Genomic DNA, 19,011 nt, shown 5'->3' with positions numbered 1-19,011 from the left:
AAGACTGTCCTTTTCCTATGTATGGAATGGAAATCAAATAAAATGTAGCTAAGATTCAATATAGTACAGTTACTTATGAGGAACGGCACTTATGAATTGATACCCTGATTTGACTTTACGACGCTCGGTCCTGCAATGTAGTGGATTGCAGTTCCAAGTTACGATGTTTCGACTTAAACGCGGTTTTCAGGAACCAGTTGTCGTAAGTGCGAAGACTGCCTGTACACCAGAGGGGGCAGGGTTTTGTTGCTTGCTTAGAGCTATAAGGTACTACTGATAATTACTCCTTATGTTCCAGTGCCTGATGAACTGTGGATCTGAAAACAAGCATCTTCTTAGCATGAGGGGGATAAGCATATTGACTTAACAATGTAACTTTTCACTAAAGATTGTATCTACAGTCACTCAGCCATCTGCTTTGGGTTTAAGGTCTAGCGTAAGTCTTTTAGAAAGACACGCTGCAGTTCGTAGGTTCTAGAAGTCTCTGGAGTGCTTCTCAAGTCACTTCTTAGTGAGTCTAACGAAGAGATACAACAGTAGGGATAGTCAAATTATTGTAAAGTAATTGCAAAATCTTAACTTTTATCTACTTCTCCAAAGCCACACTTATTGCCTGTCTTGAAATACATGGTCCTGCTTGCTAAAGAGAAACTGAACAGGCTGGATTGGCCAGCCTCAGGAATGCCATATGGCTTATCACCTAACTCTTCTCTGCTCAGGAGCGTTTCTCAGGAGCTGTCAGAGACCATCCTCACTATGGTAGCCAATTGCAGTAATGTCATGAACAAGGCTAGACAGCCACCACCTGGAGTCATGCCAAAGGGACGTCCACCAAGTGCTAGCAGCTTGGATGCCATCTCTCCTGTACAGGTAGATAAATGACATGCTACAGTTTCAGAACAGTGATAATTGGTATTTGTGTTTGCTGCATAAACTGAACTCTGGTAACGGAACTAAATAATATGTCAGTTGGCTCCCTTAAACTACTTGTACATGCATGTCTACATAATTTGCTTGTGTTTTAACTACAAAATAGTGTGTAATGGGTTTAGTTCAGAGCTAACTTTCACTTCTGGAATGTTTGTAACAAGTAACTGATGCTTAGAATGGGAGCAGTAAAAAGTGAAATACAAATTTGGCTTAATTAAAAATATAGTGAAGGTTTCTTTAAAGTGGTAAAGAATTTACTGAGACTTTTGAGGAATAAGCACTGCCTTTGAACCTGATGTGTCTTGTTTGTAGTTTCACGGGCCAAGCAACAGTGCTAGAGCATAAGGACTTGTTATAACTGGGGCTCTTCAGCTCTCAACTGAACTGCTCTTTTAAAAACAAGGTACATTTAAGTTACTCCCTGCCGCTCACCACCCCTTCCTCCTCTGGGAGCAACACATTCCAGACAGATTTTGCTTCTAGCAACTACATTCAATGGCACATTGAAATGTTAAGAAATTAACTTTTTCCCTATAAACTAGTGGCACTTCAGTATTTCTATAGATGTCAAAGGCATCAATATTTTGCAGGCTAAAGAAGTAAAGCAGTTTAACAGCTCTCAGAAGAGGTTTATCTAAGGAGTAGTTTTCCCAATTAAATAATATCCTGGGAACAATACAAACTTCTATTGTGAGCAATTAGAGCAGCAGAATGTTTTAGATAACTAGTCTGTAGCCTGGCCATCTTCTGGATAGATGGTGCAGTTCTAGAACTCTCACCTCCTAGAGTCAGGTTTCAGAGTGGTAGCCGTGTTAGTCTGTATCAGCAAAAAGAATGAGGAGTACTTGTGGCATGTTAGAGACTAACAAATGTATTTGAGCATAAGCTTTCGTGGGCTAGAACCCACTTCATCGGATGCATGCAGTGGAAAATATAGTAGGAAGATGCGCGCGCACACGAACAACATGAAAAAATGGGTGTTGCCATACCAACTATAATGGGAGGGATCAATTAAGGTGGGTTGTTATCAGCAGGAGGAAAAAAACTTTTGTAGTGATAATAGGGATAGCCCATTTCCAACAGTTGACAAGGTGTGAGTACAGAAGTTTGTTTTTTTTCTCCTGCTGATAATAGCCCACCTTAATTGATCACTCTCCTTATAGTTGGTGTGGCAACACCCATTTTTTTCATGGGTGTGTGTGTGTGTGTGTGTGTGTGTGTGCGCGCGCGCACACACCTTCCTACTGTATTTTCCATTGCATGCATCCGATGAAGTGGGTTTTAGCCCACGAAAGCTTATGCTCAAATAAATTTTAGTCTCTAAGGTGTCACAAGTACTCCTCGTTCTTTCTCCTAGAGTCAGCATCTCTAATAGTTGCTAATATTGTGGGATCTCTGAAGGCCTATGCAAAAGATCATGTTCCAGTTTTCTCTTAAAATTGGACACAATGGGATCCCTTATACAATGAGATCTATAAATAGTGTTGATCATGAAATTTCACTGCAGCCAATAACTTTTAATGTGACCTAAAACTGAAAGTCATAAGTTGCTGTAATAGCAGATATCTAAGTATTGGTTTTTAATCCAATTTTTGTTGTTCGAAGTCAAATGTGTAATACTAAGGTCTTGAATCTCCAAAAGCTTTTAATAGACTTGAATTTTACATCTCTAGGGTTGTAGCAGTCTTAGGTTAAATCTAAAAATGTGCTAAATGTCTAACATTTTGTAGATAAACAGGATCTTGTTGGGGTGACCTGTATGATGTCATAGGCTAAAGTTGCACCTATGTGTTAAAAATAGTCCCTAAGAAACTATTGGAGTGGTGTCTGTCAGTTATTGCTAAGAAGAGCTGATAAGTGTATATGGCTGTTTATAATCTGCATTTCTTTATTCAGATTGACCCGCTTGCTGGGATGGCATCTCTTAGTTTAGGTGGTTCAGCTGTTCCACATACCCCGAGTATGCAAGGCTTCCCTCCAAATTTGGGTTCTGCTTTCAGTACACCTCAGTCACCAGCAAAAGTATTTCCTCCCCTTTCCACCCAAAATCAGACAACTGCTTTCAGTGGCATTGGAGGACTCTCTTCACAACTTCCAGGTACTACTTGTTTGCATTTTGAGGTAACAGAATTGTTCAAGTACTGCTACAGTTGCCTTGGTCAGAGGTATTGGGCAAGAACAGCAGTATGCTTATATTTGCTAGGATTTAATTAAAATTACATAACCTTTGCTCCCACTTCCACACCAAAGTGCTCAGTGCAGCATAACAAATCAATATAATGTACTTCAATAAAGGGAGGGTCCCATTTAAAAAATAAAAATAAAAAATTGTGGGTATGCAGTTCTGACCTCCTTGGAATGTTTTGCCCATTGAAGACCATCTGAAGTATATTAAAGTGCTGCATTTGAATAAAAGGATGACATTTTGATTGGGAACAATCTGAGCCTTTTGACAGACTTCAGTAGACCGCTGGTAGTAGCGTAATATGGACTAAAAAGTTGCATATGAAATTGGATAACATGGGGATAGTTATTACGTGACCTAGCTGGTCAAGTTTGTGGGAATAAGCATTTTTTCTTACTACATGCAAGTAGCTGAGTACAAATGAGATGCCTGATACCTTGTTTGGCCCCAGTAGGTGGTCTTACTACGGGTAGCCTAACTGGTATAGGGACTGGGGCCCTTGGCCTCCCTGCAGTGAACAATGATCCATTCGCGCAAAGGAAACTGAGTACATCTGGACTGAACCAGCCTACATTCCAGCAGAGTAAGATGAAACCTTGTAAGTGGTAGTGTTGTCTGTGACTGAAGTGTGACTGTGGTCTGCAGTTAACCTGCATTTCCTCCAGGGCAGGCTTGTGGCCAGGAGACGGCAGAGCCCAGAAACGTGGCTCTGGTTTTCACTCTGCACCGTGAAACCGGCTACTTTAAAACTGCTGGCAGTAGAAGCTTGCCGAGTAGCCCTGAGGGAGTAGAAAGAAGCAGTTTTGTAGTAAAGTAAATAACTCCATGAAATGTTATAAACCCGCATGAACAGGGTTGCTCTGCTTCTTTTTTCTGCTGTATATGAACAAAATATGCCCCGTCTTTTTATAAGGGGGTTTATATATGTATGTGTGAGAGATATTAGTGTTACAAAAATGAAATTCTGTAGAGAACTAATAAACCAGAGGTGCTTTGAGTGGGATATTAGCAGTCAGAGGATTTAATAAAGGGAGGAAGTGGTGAATTAGAATGCTAAAACTGGGAAGAAAAATTAATTCAGGCTAGTTTGTTTCGGAGAATGGAATATTTGGTCTCCCCAGTCCAGCCAAGAGTCTAACTGGCACAGCTGTATCTCTTGACTGTGCATACAGTCAAATTTCACACTGTTTGCTTTGGTGACTAAGAGGTGCAATTGGATATTAAACCTTTCAGACATCAGTAAGTCCACTATCTGGCAGCTTGTCCATAAAACTGAATGTGTGAAAAGCTAAACTAATAGGTCCCCAGTGAACGTACAGCTGGAGGTTGATTTGACCCTCTGCAGTTTGGGCTGAGCATTCAGTGACTTGGCTTGAAGTGCACTGGTTGACCTGAAAGAGCTTGTGTGAAAGACTGTCTGCATGTTAGTGTTGTGTAGCATGCTCTTTTTATGTTCATTTGCACATTGGGTTAGGCCTCAATATAATAAACTTTAGAGGTGAAATTTATTCTAGGAGCACTAGCTTAACATTCAGTTTGTTTCAGATTGATCACTGTTGGCAAAACACAAATCTTACTAAGTTAACAGACCTGTGGTTTTAAATAAAACTTGTGCTCATTAAATGAACAAAAACTACTTAAAAGCATTTCAGCCCTGTCAAGAGAACTATGTAGGTTCTACATATGTTTGAACAGATATCTGAAAATGAATTGAAAAGAACAAGGAAAAAGGTCATTTGCTAATGAATTAACTCAAATGTTACTCTTTGTCCATTTTCCCAACAGCTGACTTATCTCAGGTGTGGCCAGAGGCAAATCAGCACTTTAGTAAAGAAATAGATGATGAAGCGAACAGCTACTTTCAGCGCATTTATAATCATCCACCACACCCCACCATGTCTGTAGATGAGGTGAGTTTCCTTCTGCAATGATCACATCACTTGTCCAGAGACCTGTTTTATGGTTGAAAGTAATTCTCCTTAATGTCTTTAATAAATATTGAGGCAATAGCAACATTGCTTTTTGTTTGGTTGCAGTTTGAGGAAGTAAATTGAGTGCACAAATTTTCAAGAACCTGTTTGTTGTACACAGGGTAAAAACACCCAGTTGCACTTGTGCATTAAGTGCAGTTTTAAGTTCTAGCTGCTGAAAACGTTAAATTGGGTGGACCTAGTCATGTGAAATCCAAGCACAAGTATTTAACATTGGTGCCAAAGCTTAAAGGGACACCGTTAACTTAATTCTTTTCAGATAAAAATATAATTTAACCTATGCAATTAACACCTAAAATTACTATAAATGACAAGTGAAAAATACTCTCTTCAGTTTTAGCGTATACCCTTGACAGTACTGTGTAGTGGTTTGGTTTACTTCTCCTGTCACTAGTCAATTTCACCTTTCTTGGGTGTCTCGCACAACAGGGAGAAGAAAACACTTTATTATCAAATTTTCTTTTTTTTTTAAGAGACAAAAATATCAGGGAGACTCAGTGGCAAGTATAATCCTGAGGCCAAGTTCAGTTTGCTTGTTGAAATAGACTATTTCAAGTTAACGATGTCCCTCTAAATATATTTGCACACTTACGGATTATTGAAAAGCACTGTTTAATGATCTCTACTTCCTGTATTTCAGAATCAAATTTAGGAGCAGTACAAAGAAAATTCTCATTTGACGACCATTGCAAATAAATCTGACAAATTTATAAATATAAACATGGCCTTTAATATTTGATAAAGGAAAAAATGAAATTATGAGCAATACTCTAGCAGGTCTAATCTACAGCAAATATTCTTGGGAACCTTCCCCCAATCAATTACTTCACAGTCCAAATACTGTGTAAAAAAAAAAAAAAAAATCTGGTGCTGAATTTCCAATTACTTCATGTATATTGAAGTGGGGGAAAATTAGAATGAAAGTATTTACTCTGCTAAAATGACATTCAAGGGATTGTCTTAACTCAGAAGCAAGCATGTCGGAAGTATTGATCTGACAAACTAGAATGTCTGAGGATTTTGAAGAAAATTGATAAACTGTCCATTTGACCTGAGTAAAATAGGATTTTGCTTATTTATTCCTTTCGCCAAGGCCATAGGTTTGAAGAAAAACTGCCTTTTTAAAAGCAGTTTACATGCATATGAGAGTACAGCTTAAGACAGTCTGACATTTTATTTGCACAGATGGGCATAATTGGAGTTATTGCTCAGGTGCACAATTGGTATGTAAAATACTTGCACACTCGTTCCTTACTGTGTGCTTGAAACCCTCCTGTTGTGAAGCCTTGAATGTTACTTTCATAACTATTTAGAGATTCCTGGGGAAGATTTAAAACTATTATACCAATTAAAATGACTTCTTGGGATTCCATGTTTTGATCAAACTCAATCAGTTTTACAGCTAAAGATCTGTATAACTGCCAGTCCTACAAACTCAACCTTAGAATGAAATTCAAATGAGGGGTGTGTGACTTGTGTATTATCCTAATGATTCTGCAATCAGAATTTACTCTGAACCAAATAAAATCTAGCTTTCTTTCTCATTTGTTAGCTGTACTGTGCTAACAAGAGATCTTTCTTAAAATAAGGCCTAAAGCAGACATCAGCTGGGATATGCGGAGAGCAGATCTGAGTGAGAGGTAGTGGGTGTTTTTTTAAACATGGTCCCTTTTCTGACCATAATTGCACTTTTCAGTGCTTTAAAAATGAATACTTTTGGGCTGATACTATGTACATAAACTTAGCCCAATTTGAATATGTACAGCTAAGATGAAGCCACATGACCTGTAAATGTAGCAGTGCTATCAGATTGACAAACTACTCAAAAGCTTTTGCAAAAAAGATACTGACCTGAACAATTGTAAGACAGCTACAGTACGAACAGATGAAGTTTCTAGCATCCACAGAATCTGTGGAACAGCTACACTAAAGCTAGTTGTCCTGCCATCTCTTGACAAGACTTTAAATAATAAAAAAAAGTTTGAGTTTTACATATAGATCCCTGCCCTCAGGTTTGGCAGTTTTGCACTGGGAATTGGGTTTTCCCAGTGCAATTTACATTAGTGACTAGTTGCAGGTGCTCTTGAACCCACTGGTGTGAAAGGGCTGAGATGAAATCAGTCTCTTGGTAACAGTTTCTATTTCTTTGCAGGTATTAGAAATGCTACAGAGGTTTAAGGACTCCAACATTAAGCGGGAACGAGAAGTGTTTAACTGTATGCTGAGGAACTTGTTTGAGGAGTACCGTTTTTTCCCCCAATACCCAGACAAAGAGCTGCACATAACAGCCTGCCTCTTTGGTGGGATAATAGAGAAAGGACTGGTTACTTACATGGCATTGGGCCTGGCCCTGCGCTATGTTCTTGAAGCCTTACGAAAGCCTTTTGCATCCAAAATGTACTATTTTGGTATTGCTGCACTAGATAGATTTAAAAATAGGTGAGTGATTTTTGTAATCTTTTTAAAAGAAAAAAATGCATGGGATATCTTATTAAACTTATGTCTGCTCTAGTCATATGCTTAGTAGTAGCAATACAGGATTAATGGTATGTCATCATACTTGCACATCTCACAACTGGAACATAATTAACCAATTCCAAGCTCACATATAAAACCCACCTAAGATAATCAGTTTTTGTGTTAAATATAGTCAACATGGGTTGAAACTACATTCAAACATCTCTACCTCTAAAATTCAACTGACCATATTTTATTAAATCTAATTCAGTCAAGTGTTAAGGCTTGACTTAATGGTATTTCAGTACTTTAGAGACTAAACTGGTAAAGCTTGATCCCCGGTTAAGAATTTTCTACATGTGCATCCTTATTCAAGAGTAACTTAAGTTACTTCTTAAATGTGAGATTGGTCAGACACTAAGTGCTGCTATAGAACACAAATTTTAGTCCCTCACTAAAGTGTTAAATCTTCTTGGATGAGCCATGTTGTGGAATGTTCTTCTTAACTGGCTATCTGTAGGGTTACAAGAAATACCCCTGTAGTAATACAGAGAAAATCTCCAAACTTCACTATTTGCATACGTTTCAGCTAGCAGATGCTTAATTTTTCCTCTTTCCACAAAATGCCTATGAAATATTGCCAGTGAGACCATTTCCTCAGACACTTGGAGACTTTCCCAGATATTTGGGGCAAGGAATATAGGCTGTTTGCAAATGGGGAAACTGTTCAGATAGTCTGGCTCTATTAGAAGTATCACTGGAGACACAAGGGAAAAGTCTTCCTTATGTTTAAGAAGACTTCCTTAATTAAAAGGTGCCAATTTAGCACCTTTAAATGTATGCTCTGAAAACATGATTCTACCTGAGATGCTCCTGCCCTTATTCTTCAATTTCTTCATCATCTTATCCAGCCTTGGAATATTTCAGGCTACATTTAAGATACAAACAGCTGTTTATTTTATATGGCTGGATGTCTTGTTACAGCTATTAACATTCTATAGCCTAGCAGGATAAAATGGCACTGTCAGGACTGACATACCCAATCCTTTAGCAGCCTCTGTTACTTCTCTCTTGGTAAAATGCACATACCATTATACATGGGATTTTAAAACTTAGTTTTCATCAATTTTAGTAGTGCTCTATCTTGCATTCGCAAATGCACAGAATAAAACCACTGTACATACAGGGAGAGGCTTCATTGTCAGGTATAGGGGTAGTTCTAAACATTAAACTAGAAGTATAATCAAGCTGCCATTGCTGCAAACACAAAATTTAGCATCTAGTAAGGTTGTTGCCTTGCTAAATAGTAAACTGTCTAGGTGTTAAATATTTGGGAATAGATGGGTTAATAGGACTTAATAGGAGTGCGATGCAAGGGTAACTGCTCTCAAATTATTTTGCAACAAATCCTCTTACAAAAATCACTTGTGTAGCACAGCTGGAAAGTTTAGAAGCAACTTTGATGTGTTAAGGGAGCAACATAGCCAGTAACCAGTTTATATTGCTCTGTGGTATGTTCTTGATCAGGGCTCTTGCTTTCTCTCTGACTAATGGATAGTTTTACTGTTGACAGATTGAAGGACTATCCCCAGTATTGTCAGCACTTGGCTTCTATTAGTCACTTTATACAGTTCCCTCATCACCTACAGGAGGTGAGTGTTTAAAAATGATAGAACTAATTCATTAATTTGAGAAACAATCGATTGAGTTGATTTCTATTTGCATTAAAAATGGCCTAAACCTTCATAAGTTTTGTATGACCGTACAAGTCCATAAAAACAAAATACAAACAATTTTTAATGTTTTGTGTGAGCAAATTCTAGACTTGAATGCATTTTCCTTGGGTTTGGGGGAATGGCAGTAGGGGTAGGGACCAGTGCCTTCCATTTTTCTGTAAGTTTATTTGGCTTGCTCGTTTGGAAAGAAGTGCCTAACCTATGTAGCCATGTGGCCATCCAGGGCATATTGCCACTTCAAAAGTGCTGTCATGTATTAATGTCTAAGATTTTATCCTTGCCATGAATCTTCTCTGGGTTTATATTCCTGTCTCCTTCAGAATTTTGGGCTTCCCTATTGAATAAATGCCCCTCTTCTGTGGTTAATGATCAAATTATGTGTTCAGACCTGCTAAAAGTAATCCAAACAAGGGACAGAAGAACTAGGTTCCTGAAGGTCTGATCAAAATAATGGGAATGCACTGTAGTCCAAACAGTAAAAGCAATGTTGATTATGGGTTTGTCTCAATGATCCTTCTGTTGGGGTGGGGGGAGGAATGCACAGAAGGTTATCCTAAGGCCACACTTTTGAATGTTTAGTTGTAGCTCAGTAAAAATAAAGGTCTGCCATGACATCAAGTAGACAATACCTTTACTCCACAAATAAAGCAAAATCTTGTAGCTGTCTCAACTATTTGATTATTGGTTTAAGTGATGTATCTGGCATCTGTGTACTTTTTGACCCGTGCATTGTAAATATCTAGGCCGTGGTTCTCAAACACTTGTATTGGTGACCCCTTTCACACAGCAAGCCTCTGAGTGTGACCCGCTTATAAATTAATAACACTTTAAAAATATTTAACACTATTATAAATGCTGGAGGCAAAGTGGGATTTGGGGTGGAGGCTGACAGCTCCTGACCCCCCACATAATAATCTTGAGACCCCTTGAGGGGTTGTGACCCCCAGTTTGAGAACCACTGATCTAGGCAAATGCACCACTATGGAAAGAAAATGTTAACCATTGCAGAATTACTTCTGTGGGTGCAGAAATTTAAGACTGATTATTGGAACTGGCTTTTTCCTTGATCACTGCATAGTTCAGCCTTCCTCTATCTTTATAGTGTCATTGAAGTCTTTGGGGAAGACTTTCTTGTCCACTCTGCATAGCAGGTCTTTTGATGTTCGCACATTCCCCTTATATTTTTCTCACTCCGCAGGCCAGCAGTGTGGGGAATGCTGTCTGTCTGTGGACTTGGAAGGGAGTCAAGCCTTGTGGCACTCAGCAGCAGCCTCTCTAGCTTGGGGATAGCATTCATGCCTTTGAAGGCCATACCATCCAGTCCTCCTTTACCATTAAATAAACAGGGACTGAAAAGAGGCTTCTCTGGTAGAACTTCTCTTAACAGGGAGTTCATCTCTAGGTTTTGCAAGTGAATTTACAAATGTCATACATCATACGGAGTGACTTAATTCTGGTTCTGCAATTACCCAGAAACTCTCCTACAAAATTTCCAGACTGCAACTTTCTGTAAAATTCGATGTGGTGAACTAGAGTTGGGAGGACTCGAGTATTAGGATGCAGTTTCATTGCTACCTGTGTGAATTTCAGTACGTCTCTTGTCTGCCTTACTCTAGTACATTGAATATGGACAGCAATCCAGAGATCCTCCTGTGAAGATGCAGGGTTCAATCACCACCCCTGGAAGTATTGCACTTGCCCAGGCTCAGGCCCAGGCCCAGGCCCCAGCAAAAGCTCCTCTTGCTGGCCAAGTCAGCACTATAGTAACCACCTCCACCACCACCACCACTGTGGCAAAAACCATTACAATCACCCGACCAACTGGAGTCAGCTTCAAAAAGGATGTGCCGGTAAGTTACCCCATCGCTTCATAGGGCTCTTATTGGGAGATCAACAGAATTATGGGAACGGCTGACTCTCAATGAGTACCTAGGGGTTAACCAGTCACGAGAAGTTCTTTATTTTAGGTTGTCAAGTTGTGATCCTGTTCATATTCATATTTGTAACTTAAAGCATTTCGTCTCTTACAAGCTTTTTTGATTGGTAGTAAGTAACCTTGTTCTTCGCAGGCCAGCCTTTTGCCAATGAGTCTTTGGCTAATTTTGCTTTTTGGCTAGAAAATATTAAGGGGGGGGGGTGTAACATGGCTTTTATGTTGCAGGTTCCCTCTTTAAAAAAGGCACCTATAGACCTAATGAATGGGGATTGGGTTGAATATTCACACTTCATAAACACTGCTTCTTTCCACTCTTTAGGTCACCTTTCTCAATAGAAGATCAAAGTGCTAACTTTACTATTAAACTGAACAAAAGTCCTCCTTGACCTTTTGCCTCTTAGTACTGTCCCTGTTTGCAATATGTTTTTCTTAATTGTCATTATCTTCCTACAGCCTTCCATTAATACTACCAACATCGATACCTTGCTAGTGGCAACAGATCAAACTGAGAGAATTGTGGAGCCCCCAGAAAATGTTCAGGAAAAAATTGCTTTCATATTCAATAATCTGTCTCAATCAAATATGACACAGAAGGCAAGTGTGGCAGAATGTTACCTTGTTTCATTTTATTACCTATTTGTAGCAGGAAGTAATCTGTTCTAATGTCATGGATGATGAAGGTGAATAGAAACTGTTGAAAAAACAAACCTTGTAGATCTTAACTACAACTATATTTTGTAAGAATATTAACTAATTTCTTCTCATCTCAGTCTGAGTTAGTAGCTCTTCTACTGTGGGACTAGAAGATGTATATTCCTACAGCACTGCATTGAATAATTCCCTCTTTTCTCCCCCCCCTTTAGGGGGATGTACTTGAAATCTCATTGCTTAATTTTTTTGGTCTTCTAAAAAATAGTTTTGGGTGCTACATCTGATGTACGGGGTTGGTCTGTCACACAGCAACACACTTCGTTTAAAAAAAAAAAAAATTGATGGCAAGTTCAGGGACCGCTCTAGTACTTGAAATCTAGTCCATTTAAAAAAGTTTCAAGTGTGCCCTTCTAAAAGAGATTCTTTGCATGCTATTTTCAACAATTCGCCCAAAGATAAGAGTAGCAAGATGAAATAGTAATGACCATGTTAGTGTTGCTATATTTCACATCAAAGAAATGTGGTATCCAGTAATCTTTGAATAGTTAACTGCTCTTGTTCAATGATGCTGCTTCATTCTCTTCACAAAGCAACATCCTTTGTCTAAACTAGAACTGTGTATTGTCACATTCTATTCCCCTCTGGTTTCAGGGGAACACTTCCTAGTAGGTAGCTGCTATAATAAAGAAGTTTTGTACTAGTCATATCACTGTTTGGACAATACTTTGATGGCTGTTTTTGGTGTGATCTAGACAAGTATTCACACTGCAGAAAACCCAACCACAACTGGTATCTGTTTGATAATCAGAGCTAAGGATTGTATAGTCAGAGATTAAGCTGCTCTCCTCTTCCACTAGAGTTTCTAGGTTAGAGTTTAGGTTCACACGAACAGTAGAAACCTGCTCCGGGACTGCCACCCATGGTCTCTGTTCTGTGAACAGACACCTTCAATGTCCAGGGCTGTCCTTCAGTAAATTATACTAAACTCTTTAATGATCTGTAATGCAGTAAATATCCAGCATTTCACAAAAGGTGGGGTTACTGCACTCAAGTGCTTGAAACAGTTTTAAGTTGATTCATTGGCTAAAGTAATCCTTGAATGACCAAAATGGTTCTGGAATCACTCAGTCAAAACAAACACTAAAATATTTAGTAAAATTTATCTCTACTAGTCAAATCATTTCCCCCCCCCCCATCTGTTTTCATCCTAATTTCTGTGACTTTGTTTTGTGGTGGAGCCAGGTTGAGGAGCTGAAGGAAACTGTGAAAGAAGAGTTCATGCCTTGGGTTTCACAATATCTTGTGATGAAGAGAGTCAGTATTGAGCCAAATTTTCACAGCCTATATTCAAATTTCCTTGACACTCTTAAGAATCCAGAGTTTAACAAGATGGTTCTGAATGAAACCTACAGAAATATCAAGGTGAGTAGTATGTTGCTTTTTCTTCTGACACTTAATTGCAGTTTTCAATAATAGACACTGCACTGCTATCCAAATATGGTGTGAAACTTCTAAATTATCCATAATTTACCAAGTTGACAAACAGGTTTTTATCATAATTTGGGTAGGAAAAGTGCCTTGAGTACTGTAATTGGCCTTTAGATAGTCCTTTCTAAACCTTGAGTAGGTTTGGTATCTACCTGTGCTACTTGCATCTGGAGAATACCTACCAGGGCTTTGGAGCGGAGCCCAGAGCTGGAGCGCGGAGCCGCTCCAGAGCAGTAGAACTACAGGTTTTTGCCTGGAGCTGAAGCGGAGCCGGAGCACAGCTCCAAAACCCCGCTAAAAACTTGTGAAAGATTAGAGGGGAAAATGTTTACATTTGACAGCATTCCGTATAGGTAACTTCTGTGTGTGGGAGGGGGAGTTCTTTATTTCAAACAGTAGCACAGGAAAGATTATTTCTTTAAAAGGAAAATGGGGCTATAAAACCAACAGCTTGGGAGACTCCAGGGCAGGTGTAGTGTTTTCAACTGCTGTTTACTTGTTTTTCTATAGACTAGTTAACTGTTTTGATAACATAGATAAATCCAGCAAAATTTGAAAAATGCTTTCTGAAACATTTGTATTAAATCTTTATATTAAACCATTCAGAATTACATATAAAATGGGAAGACCGTGTCCAAATGGTCATGATTTTAAAATCATAACTTTATAGAAAGGGGAGCAATCCCTTAATTTTATTAGTTCATTTAGAGTAAGTTTTTGACAGGACTACTAAATTCCAAAAAGTATGGTTCAGCAGACCTGGGGTAACTGAGCTTATGTCAGGAAATAGGATATATCTATCAACATTTTTTGGCTGCTAGTTATCTATTACGTTAGTTACAAACCTGTTTAGTAGTATAACAACGCTTTAGGTTTAGATAACTAGGTTTTGAATCTGACAACTAAGACTTCAGTGTGTAAATTGACTGGCTTGATATCAGCGTGGTGCCACTTTTTTTCCCCTCTATCAGTGACTTGTTAATTTTCAACTTCTTATAGTAATATTCTTGCAGTTGGGATAGACTTTAAATACTTGTGCTTGCAGACTGTAGTGAATGGTCAGATGAAATACTGTATCTATTTGTACCAAGAATCAGAGTTGCAGATAGAGCCTTCTTGAATGCATATCCAAGAAAATGTTGACCAGTTAATAGATGTCTTACAGATGTCATTCATTGTAATAAATTGAAGAAATGAAATTGTCCTGTTAGAACGGACTAGTTCACTATGTAGGATTTGTGAAACAAAACACACTAGTGCCAGAGTCCTTTTTAAATAAGACATGCAGTGACATGATGAATCTAGCAAGCTTCTAATAAAATTTATGAATTTGAGGGTTTGGGGAATACCATGTGCGTGTACAGTGCCCTACAAAACCATAGGGGTGTCAGTCCTTGATCCTACAGTTTACACCATTGAAGGACTTGTCTAAATGGCAAGAGTTCTGGCTGGTTTAAATTGTGATTAGAAATCAACTCACTTGTACTAGTGAAAAGGTTGTGTGGATGCTCTTGTTTTAAATCAGGCTTATTTTTGATTTAGCTTAAGTTGATTGGTATATGTTGAAGCTAAACTTGATAGTCTTAAACAGAAGTAAGTATCCACACAGAGGTTTGCAGTGGTTTAACTGTACCCTTGTAAATTGGTGTAGACAACCCCCTGAATTAAATGGGCAAAGCCACACAGATACACCTCTACCCCGATATAACTCAACCCAATATAACACACATTCAGATATAACGCGGTAAAGCAGTGCTCCAGGGGGGCGGGGCTGCACACTCCGGTGGATCAAAGCAAGTTCGATATAACGCGGTTTCACCTATAATGCGGTAAGATTCTTTTTTTGGCTCCCGAAGACAGCATTATATCGGGGTAGAGGTGTACATAGTATACTAGCATACTGCTGGATAAACTTAATCTCAAGGCAATCGTGGTTTTAAAAATGTCATCTTCTGCAAAGTATTTCATTGTTAATCCACAAGTCACATGCCTTAATTTTAAGGGTTTTCATGAATGATAGTGGCCATTTTTCTCAGAGGATTCTCAAGTGGAAAAGATTGCATGGATGGTGTGAAGGCAGTAGGAAAATACTGAAGGAGCACTTAAAGGCAGCTTGAGGGAAGCGTAGTCTGTGTACTGCTTTGGCAACAGAAGTATGAGGGAGAACAAAAGAACGGCCATACTGGGTCAGACCAAAGATCCATCTAGCCCAGTATCCGTTCTTCCGACAGTGGCCAATGCCAGGTGCTTCAGAGGGAATGAACAGAACAGGGAATAACCGTGTGATCCATCCCCTGTCGCCCATTCCCAGCTTCTGGCAAACAGGCTAGGAACACTATCCCTGCCCATCCTGGCTAATAGCCATTGACGGACCTATCCTCTTATCTAGTTCCTTTTTGAATCCTGTTAGTCTTGGCCTTCACAACATCCTCTGGCAAAGAGTTCTACAGTTTGACTGTGTGTTGTCTGAAGAAATACTTCCTTTTGTTTTAAACCTGCTGTCTATTAATTTCATTTGCTGACCCCTAGTTAGAAGGAAGTTAAAAATGAAAGTAGAAGTGCAGGCATGGGAAGATTAAATCCCAATTTTAACATAAGGAATTTTGTAGAAATGGCAAGGGGAAAATGAAAAACAGGAGTGAATTACCAGTATATGTCAATTAGCACTATTTTTTAAACCTGTGGATGGGATTTCTCTCCACTATAGGTTACGCTGTAGTGCAAAATAATTCCTTGGCACTCTTCTGAGCACAACTGACCACCTACCATTTGGTTGATGCTACTATAAGCTAAGGAACAGAACTACATGTTTAAAAGGTCTTCAGAGACCAGAACTGACTCGAACTATTTGGGAAACTAACTACTTATGCTTCACTGCTGATGGTTTACATGCCGTTATATGGGAGGTATGCAGTGTTTTTTGTAGCTGTTGTGTCCCAGGATATGAGACACACAAGGTGGGTGAAGTAATACCCTTTTTATTGGATAGACTTCTGTTGGTGAGAGAGACAAGCTTTCGAGGGCTTACACAGGGCTTCTTCACAGCTAGGAAATGTGCTCAGTGTCACAGCTAAATATGAAGTGAAACAAATTGTTAATCATAAGAAGCTAAGGCACATTTCCAGGGACCATTGAAGGTGGTGTTAACAGGCCACTTCACCTTGAATGGTCCCTGGAAATGTGCATTAGCTACTTACGCTAAACAATCCTTTTCACCTTGTATTTAGTGGTGACACCTAAGCTGCCTGGTGTAGACCAGCCCTTAACTCAACCTAACTGCATTTGCATCGACCTAGATGCCAAAGTGACTTCACTTAAACTTGTCTCCTCCAACAGAAGTGCCCCTCTACACTGATTTAGTAATACCACTCCCTGAGTGGCATAGAGTCACGGTTGATGTAATTAGGTCAACACAGTCTCAGTGTAGATACTGCATTGCTTATGTCAACTTGTTGGCCTCCAGGAGCCGTCCCACAATGCCCCACACTGACACAACAGCTAGAAATCCCTCCTATCTAGTGAGACGGGGTGTGGGTGAGGTGATATCTATTTTTATTAGGTCAGCTTCTGTTGGGGAGACACACAAGCTTCGAGCTTACAGAAAGCTCTTCAGGCCTGGGAAGAGTACTCGGGCCATGTCTGCACTACAAAATTACATTGACCTAACTTATGTCAGCATTGAGACATTAGTCAAACCACTTGTATGCACACTTGGCTCCTTGTAGTGTAGACATGGCCCGAGTACTCTTCCCAGGCCTGAAGAGCTTTCTGTAAGCTCGAAGCTTGTGTGTCTCCAACAGAAGTTGACCTAATAAAAATAGGTATCACCTCACCCATACCCCGTCTCACTAGATAGGAGGGATTTCTAGCTGTTGTGTGGAATTCTGGATTGCTGATTTTCAAGATACATAGGTGTGGTAGTCCTGGCATGGAGTTGTACTTTTCTGGATTTTGTCAGTTTACATTTTAAGGCTCCTTGAAGGAGAAGAACTTATTGTAGTTCTTCTTACAGGCTAGTAGGGGACTGTTCCTAGAAACTTGACAAACCATAGTTTCAGTGTATTAAAGTCAAAGGACTGTCTCCTTCATGGTTAAAGTGCAGCTAAATACTTCAGTGTTCTAGAACTCAAGACTTTCTAAAGTCCGTGTGTATTAAATGCTTAAATTGGCTTTGGATGTTTATCTCCTAGTTCTTTGTCTAAGTTGTTCTCCTTTTTAATCATCCATTAGGTGCTACTGACATCAGATAAAGCTGCAGCCAACTTCTCTGACCGTTCCCTTCTGAAGAACCTTGGCCACTGGTTGGGAATGATCACGTTGGCTAAAAATAAACCCATCTTGCACACGGTGAGCTCACATTTAATCTGTCCCAAAAAACCTGTTAAGCTTGTGACAGATTTGAAGTCCAGAAATTCAGCTGAACTTTAGCCTGGAACCTCTTACCTTTTGTACAATAAGCTTGCTGAAGTACAAAAATCTGATTCTGTGGTTTAAAAGTCTTATGAACATTTTAATACCTTATTTATCAAAGGTTCCAAAATCCATACTTTTGCGAGATTTAAGTAACTTTGTCCCCATAAATCCACATATTAGGTACATTTTGCAATGTTTACTATTTTGTGTGCAAAGTAATTTTGGGGGGAGGGATAGCTCAGTGGTTTGAGCATTGGCCTGCTAAACCCAGGGTTGTGAGTTCAATCCTTGAGGAGGCCACTTAGGGATCTGGGGCAAAATCAGTACTTGGTCCTGCTAGTGAAGGCAGGGGGCTGGACTCGATGACCTTTCAAGGTCCCTTCCAGTTCTAGGAGATGGGATATCTCCATTTAAAAAAAATAAAAATAAATAAAAAATAATTACTTCCCAGAAAAAGTAGCAGCTCCATAAAATTCTAAGACGGTTTTGATTCAGCAAATGTCAATGCTATAATGAAACTGTAGCCCTACAAGAAATAGGAGTGTGTATCTCGCCCCACACCCAAGTTTAATTGACACATTTTTGTGTTTTAGGATTTGGATGTGAAATCGTTACTTCTAGAGGCTTATGTTAAGGGGCAACAGGAGTTGCTTTATGTAGTACCATTTGTTGCCAAAGTCTTAGAATCCAGTGTCAGAAGTGTGGTAAGTGAACTCAAATCTGCTAACTGAGATGTAACTATTGAAGTGGCTCTCCAAACTAACTAGCAAATAAATATTGTAATGTAACAAATGTAAACGAACTGGATTTTTTTTAAACTATTCATTCAAAACTAAATATCTTATGTCAGGTGATTGGGAAGGAAATGCATGGAAACAAGGTGTGTAAAGAGATTGTGACCTGGGGAAAAGAGATCTTGTAGATGTTGCACTTTGTTCTGGAAGAATGGTTTGCTTGGAATATATGCTTAAACAGCTGTACATTGTTCCTCGGTTTGCCCACAAATGGGGAAGTCCCAGAGCCCAGTTTTCTTCTAAACCTCATTAGCTTTGTGTCCTTCTCCTTCCTGGATCAGCTTTTCTGTCTCCCCAGTTCTACTTCTGCAATGGCACTGTTGATCTGGCAAATGAAAACCACAATGAACTGGCTCCTTCTAATGTTCCAGTTTGGAATTAACGTCTCATTAAATTTTCTTTAATGCTAACCTGAGGTCTTCCCCCCCCA

The 19,011-nt window shown here is 39.3% G+C and overlaps 1 protein-coding gene and 2 non-coding genes across 3 annotated transcripts in view; all 3 read left to right on the top strand.

The window, feature by feature from the left end:
- CNOT1 (CCR4-NOT transcription complex subunit 1) overlaps window positions 1–19,011 on the top strand; it is a 105,039-nt gene that overhangs the window by 50,792 nt on the left and 35,236 nt on the right. Inside the window, exons 17-27 of the mRNA XM_065416675.1 lie at window positions 720–870; window positions 2,827–3,028; window positions 3,570–3,713; window positions 4,901–5,025; window positions 7,259–7,545; window positions 9,137–9,215; window positions 10,916–11,149; window positions 11,689–11,829; window positions 13,129–13,308; window positions 17,605–17,721; window positions 18,381–18,491. Of these exons, the coding sequence (XP_065272747.1) occupies window positions 720–870; window positions 2,827–3,028; window positions 3,570–3,713; window positions 4,901–5,025; window positions 7,259–7,545; window positions 9,137–9,215; window positions 10,916–11,149; window positions 11,689–11,829; window positions 13,129–13,308; window positions 17,605–17,721; window positions 18,381–18,491 (1,771 nt within the window). The remainder of the gene's footprint in view (window positions 1–719; window positions 871–2,826; window positions 3,029–3,569; window positions 3,714–4,900; window positions 5,026–7,258; window positions 7,546–9,136; window positions 9,216–10,915; window positions 11,150–11,688; window positions 11,830–13,128; window positions 13,309–17,604; window positions 17,722–18,380; window positions 18,492–19,011) is intronic.
- LOC135889073 (small nucleolar RNA SNORA50) lies at window positions 1,206–1,341 on the top strand. Its single transcript, XR_010561915.1, has one exon. It is a non-coding gene; the product is annotated as a small nucleolar RNA SNORA50 (small nucleolar RNA).
- On the top strand, window positions 16,037–16,176 carry LOC135889072 (small nucleolar RNA SNORA46). The gene has a single exon (XR_010561914.1). It is a non-coding gene; the product is annotated as a small nucleolar RNA SNORA46 (small nucleolar RNA).

The sequence above is a fragment of the Emys orbicularis genome, chromosome 14 (assembly GCF_028017835.1).
Source record: "Emys orbicularis isolate rEmyOrb1 chromosome 14, rEmyOrb1.hap1, whole genome shotgun sequence".
NCBI lineage: Eukaryota > Metazoa > Chordata > Testudines > Emydidae > Emys > Emys orbicularis.
This window is presented reverse-complemented; position numbering and strand designations above follow the sequence as displayed.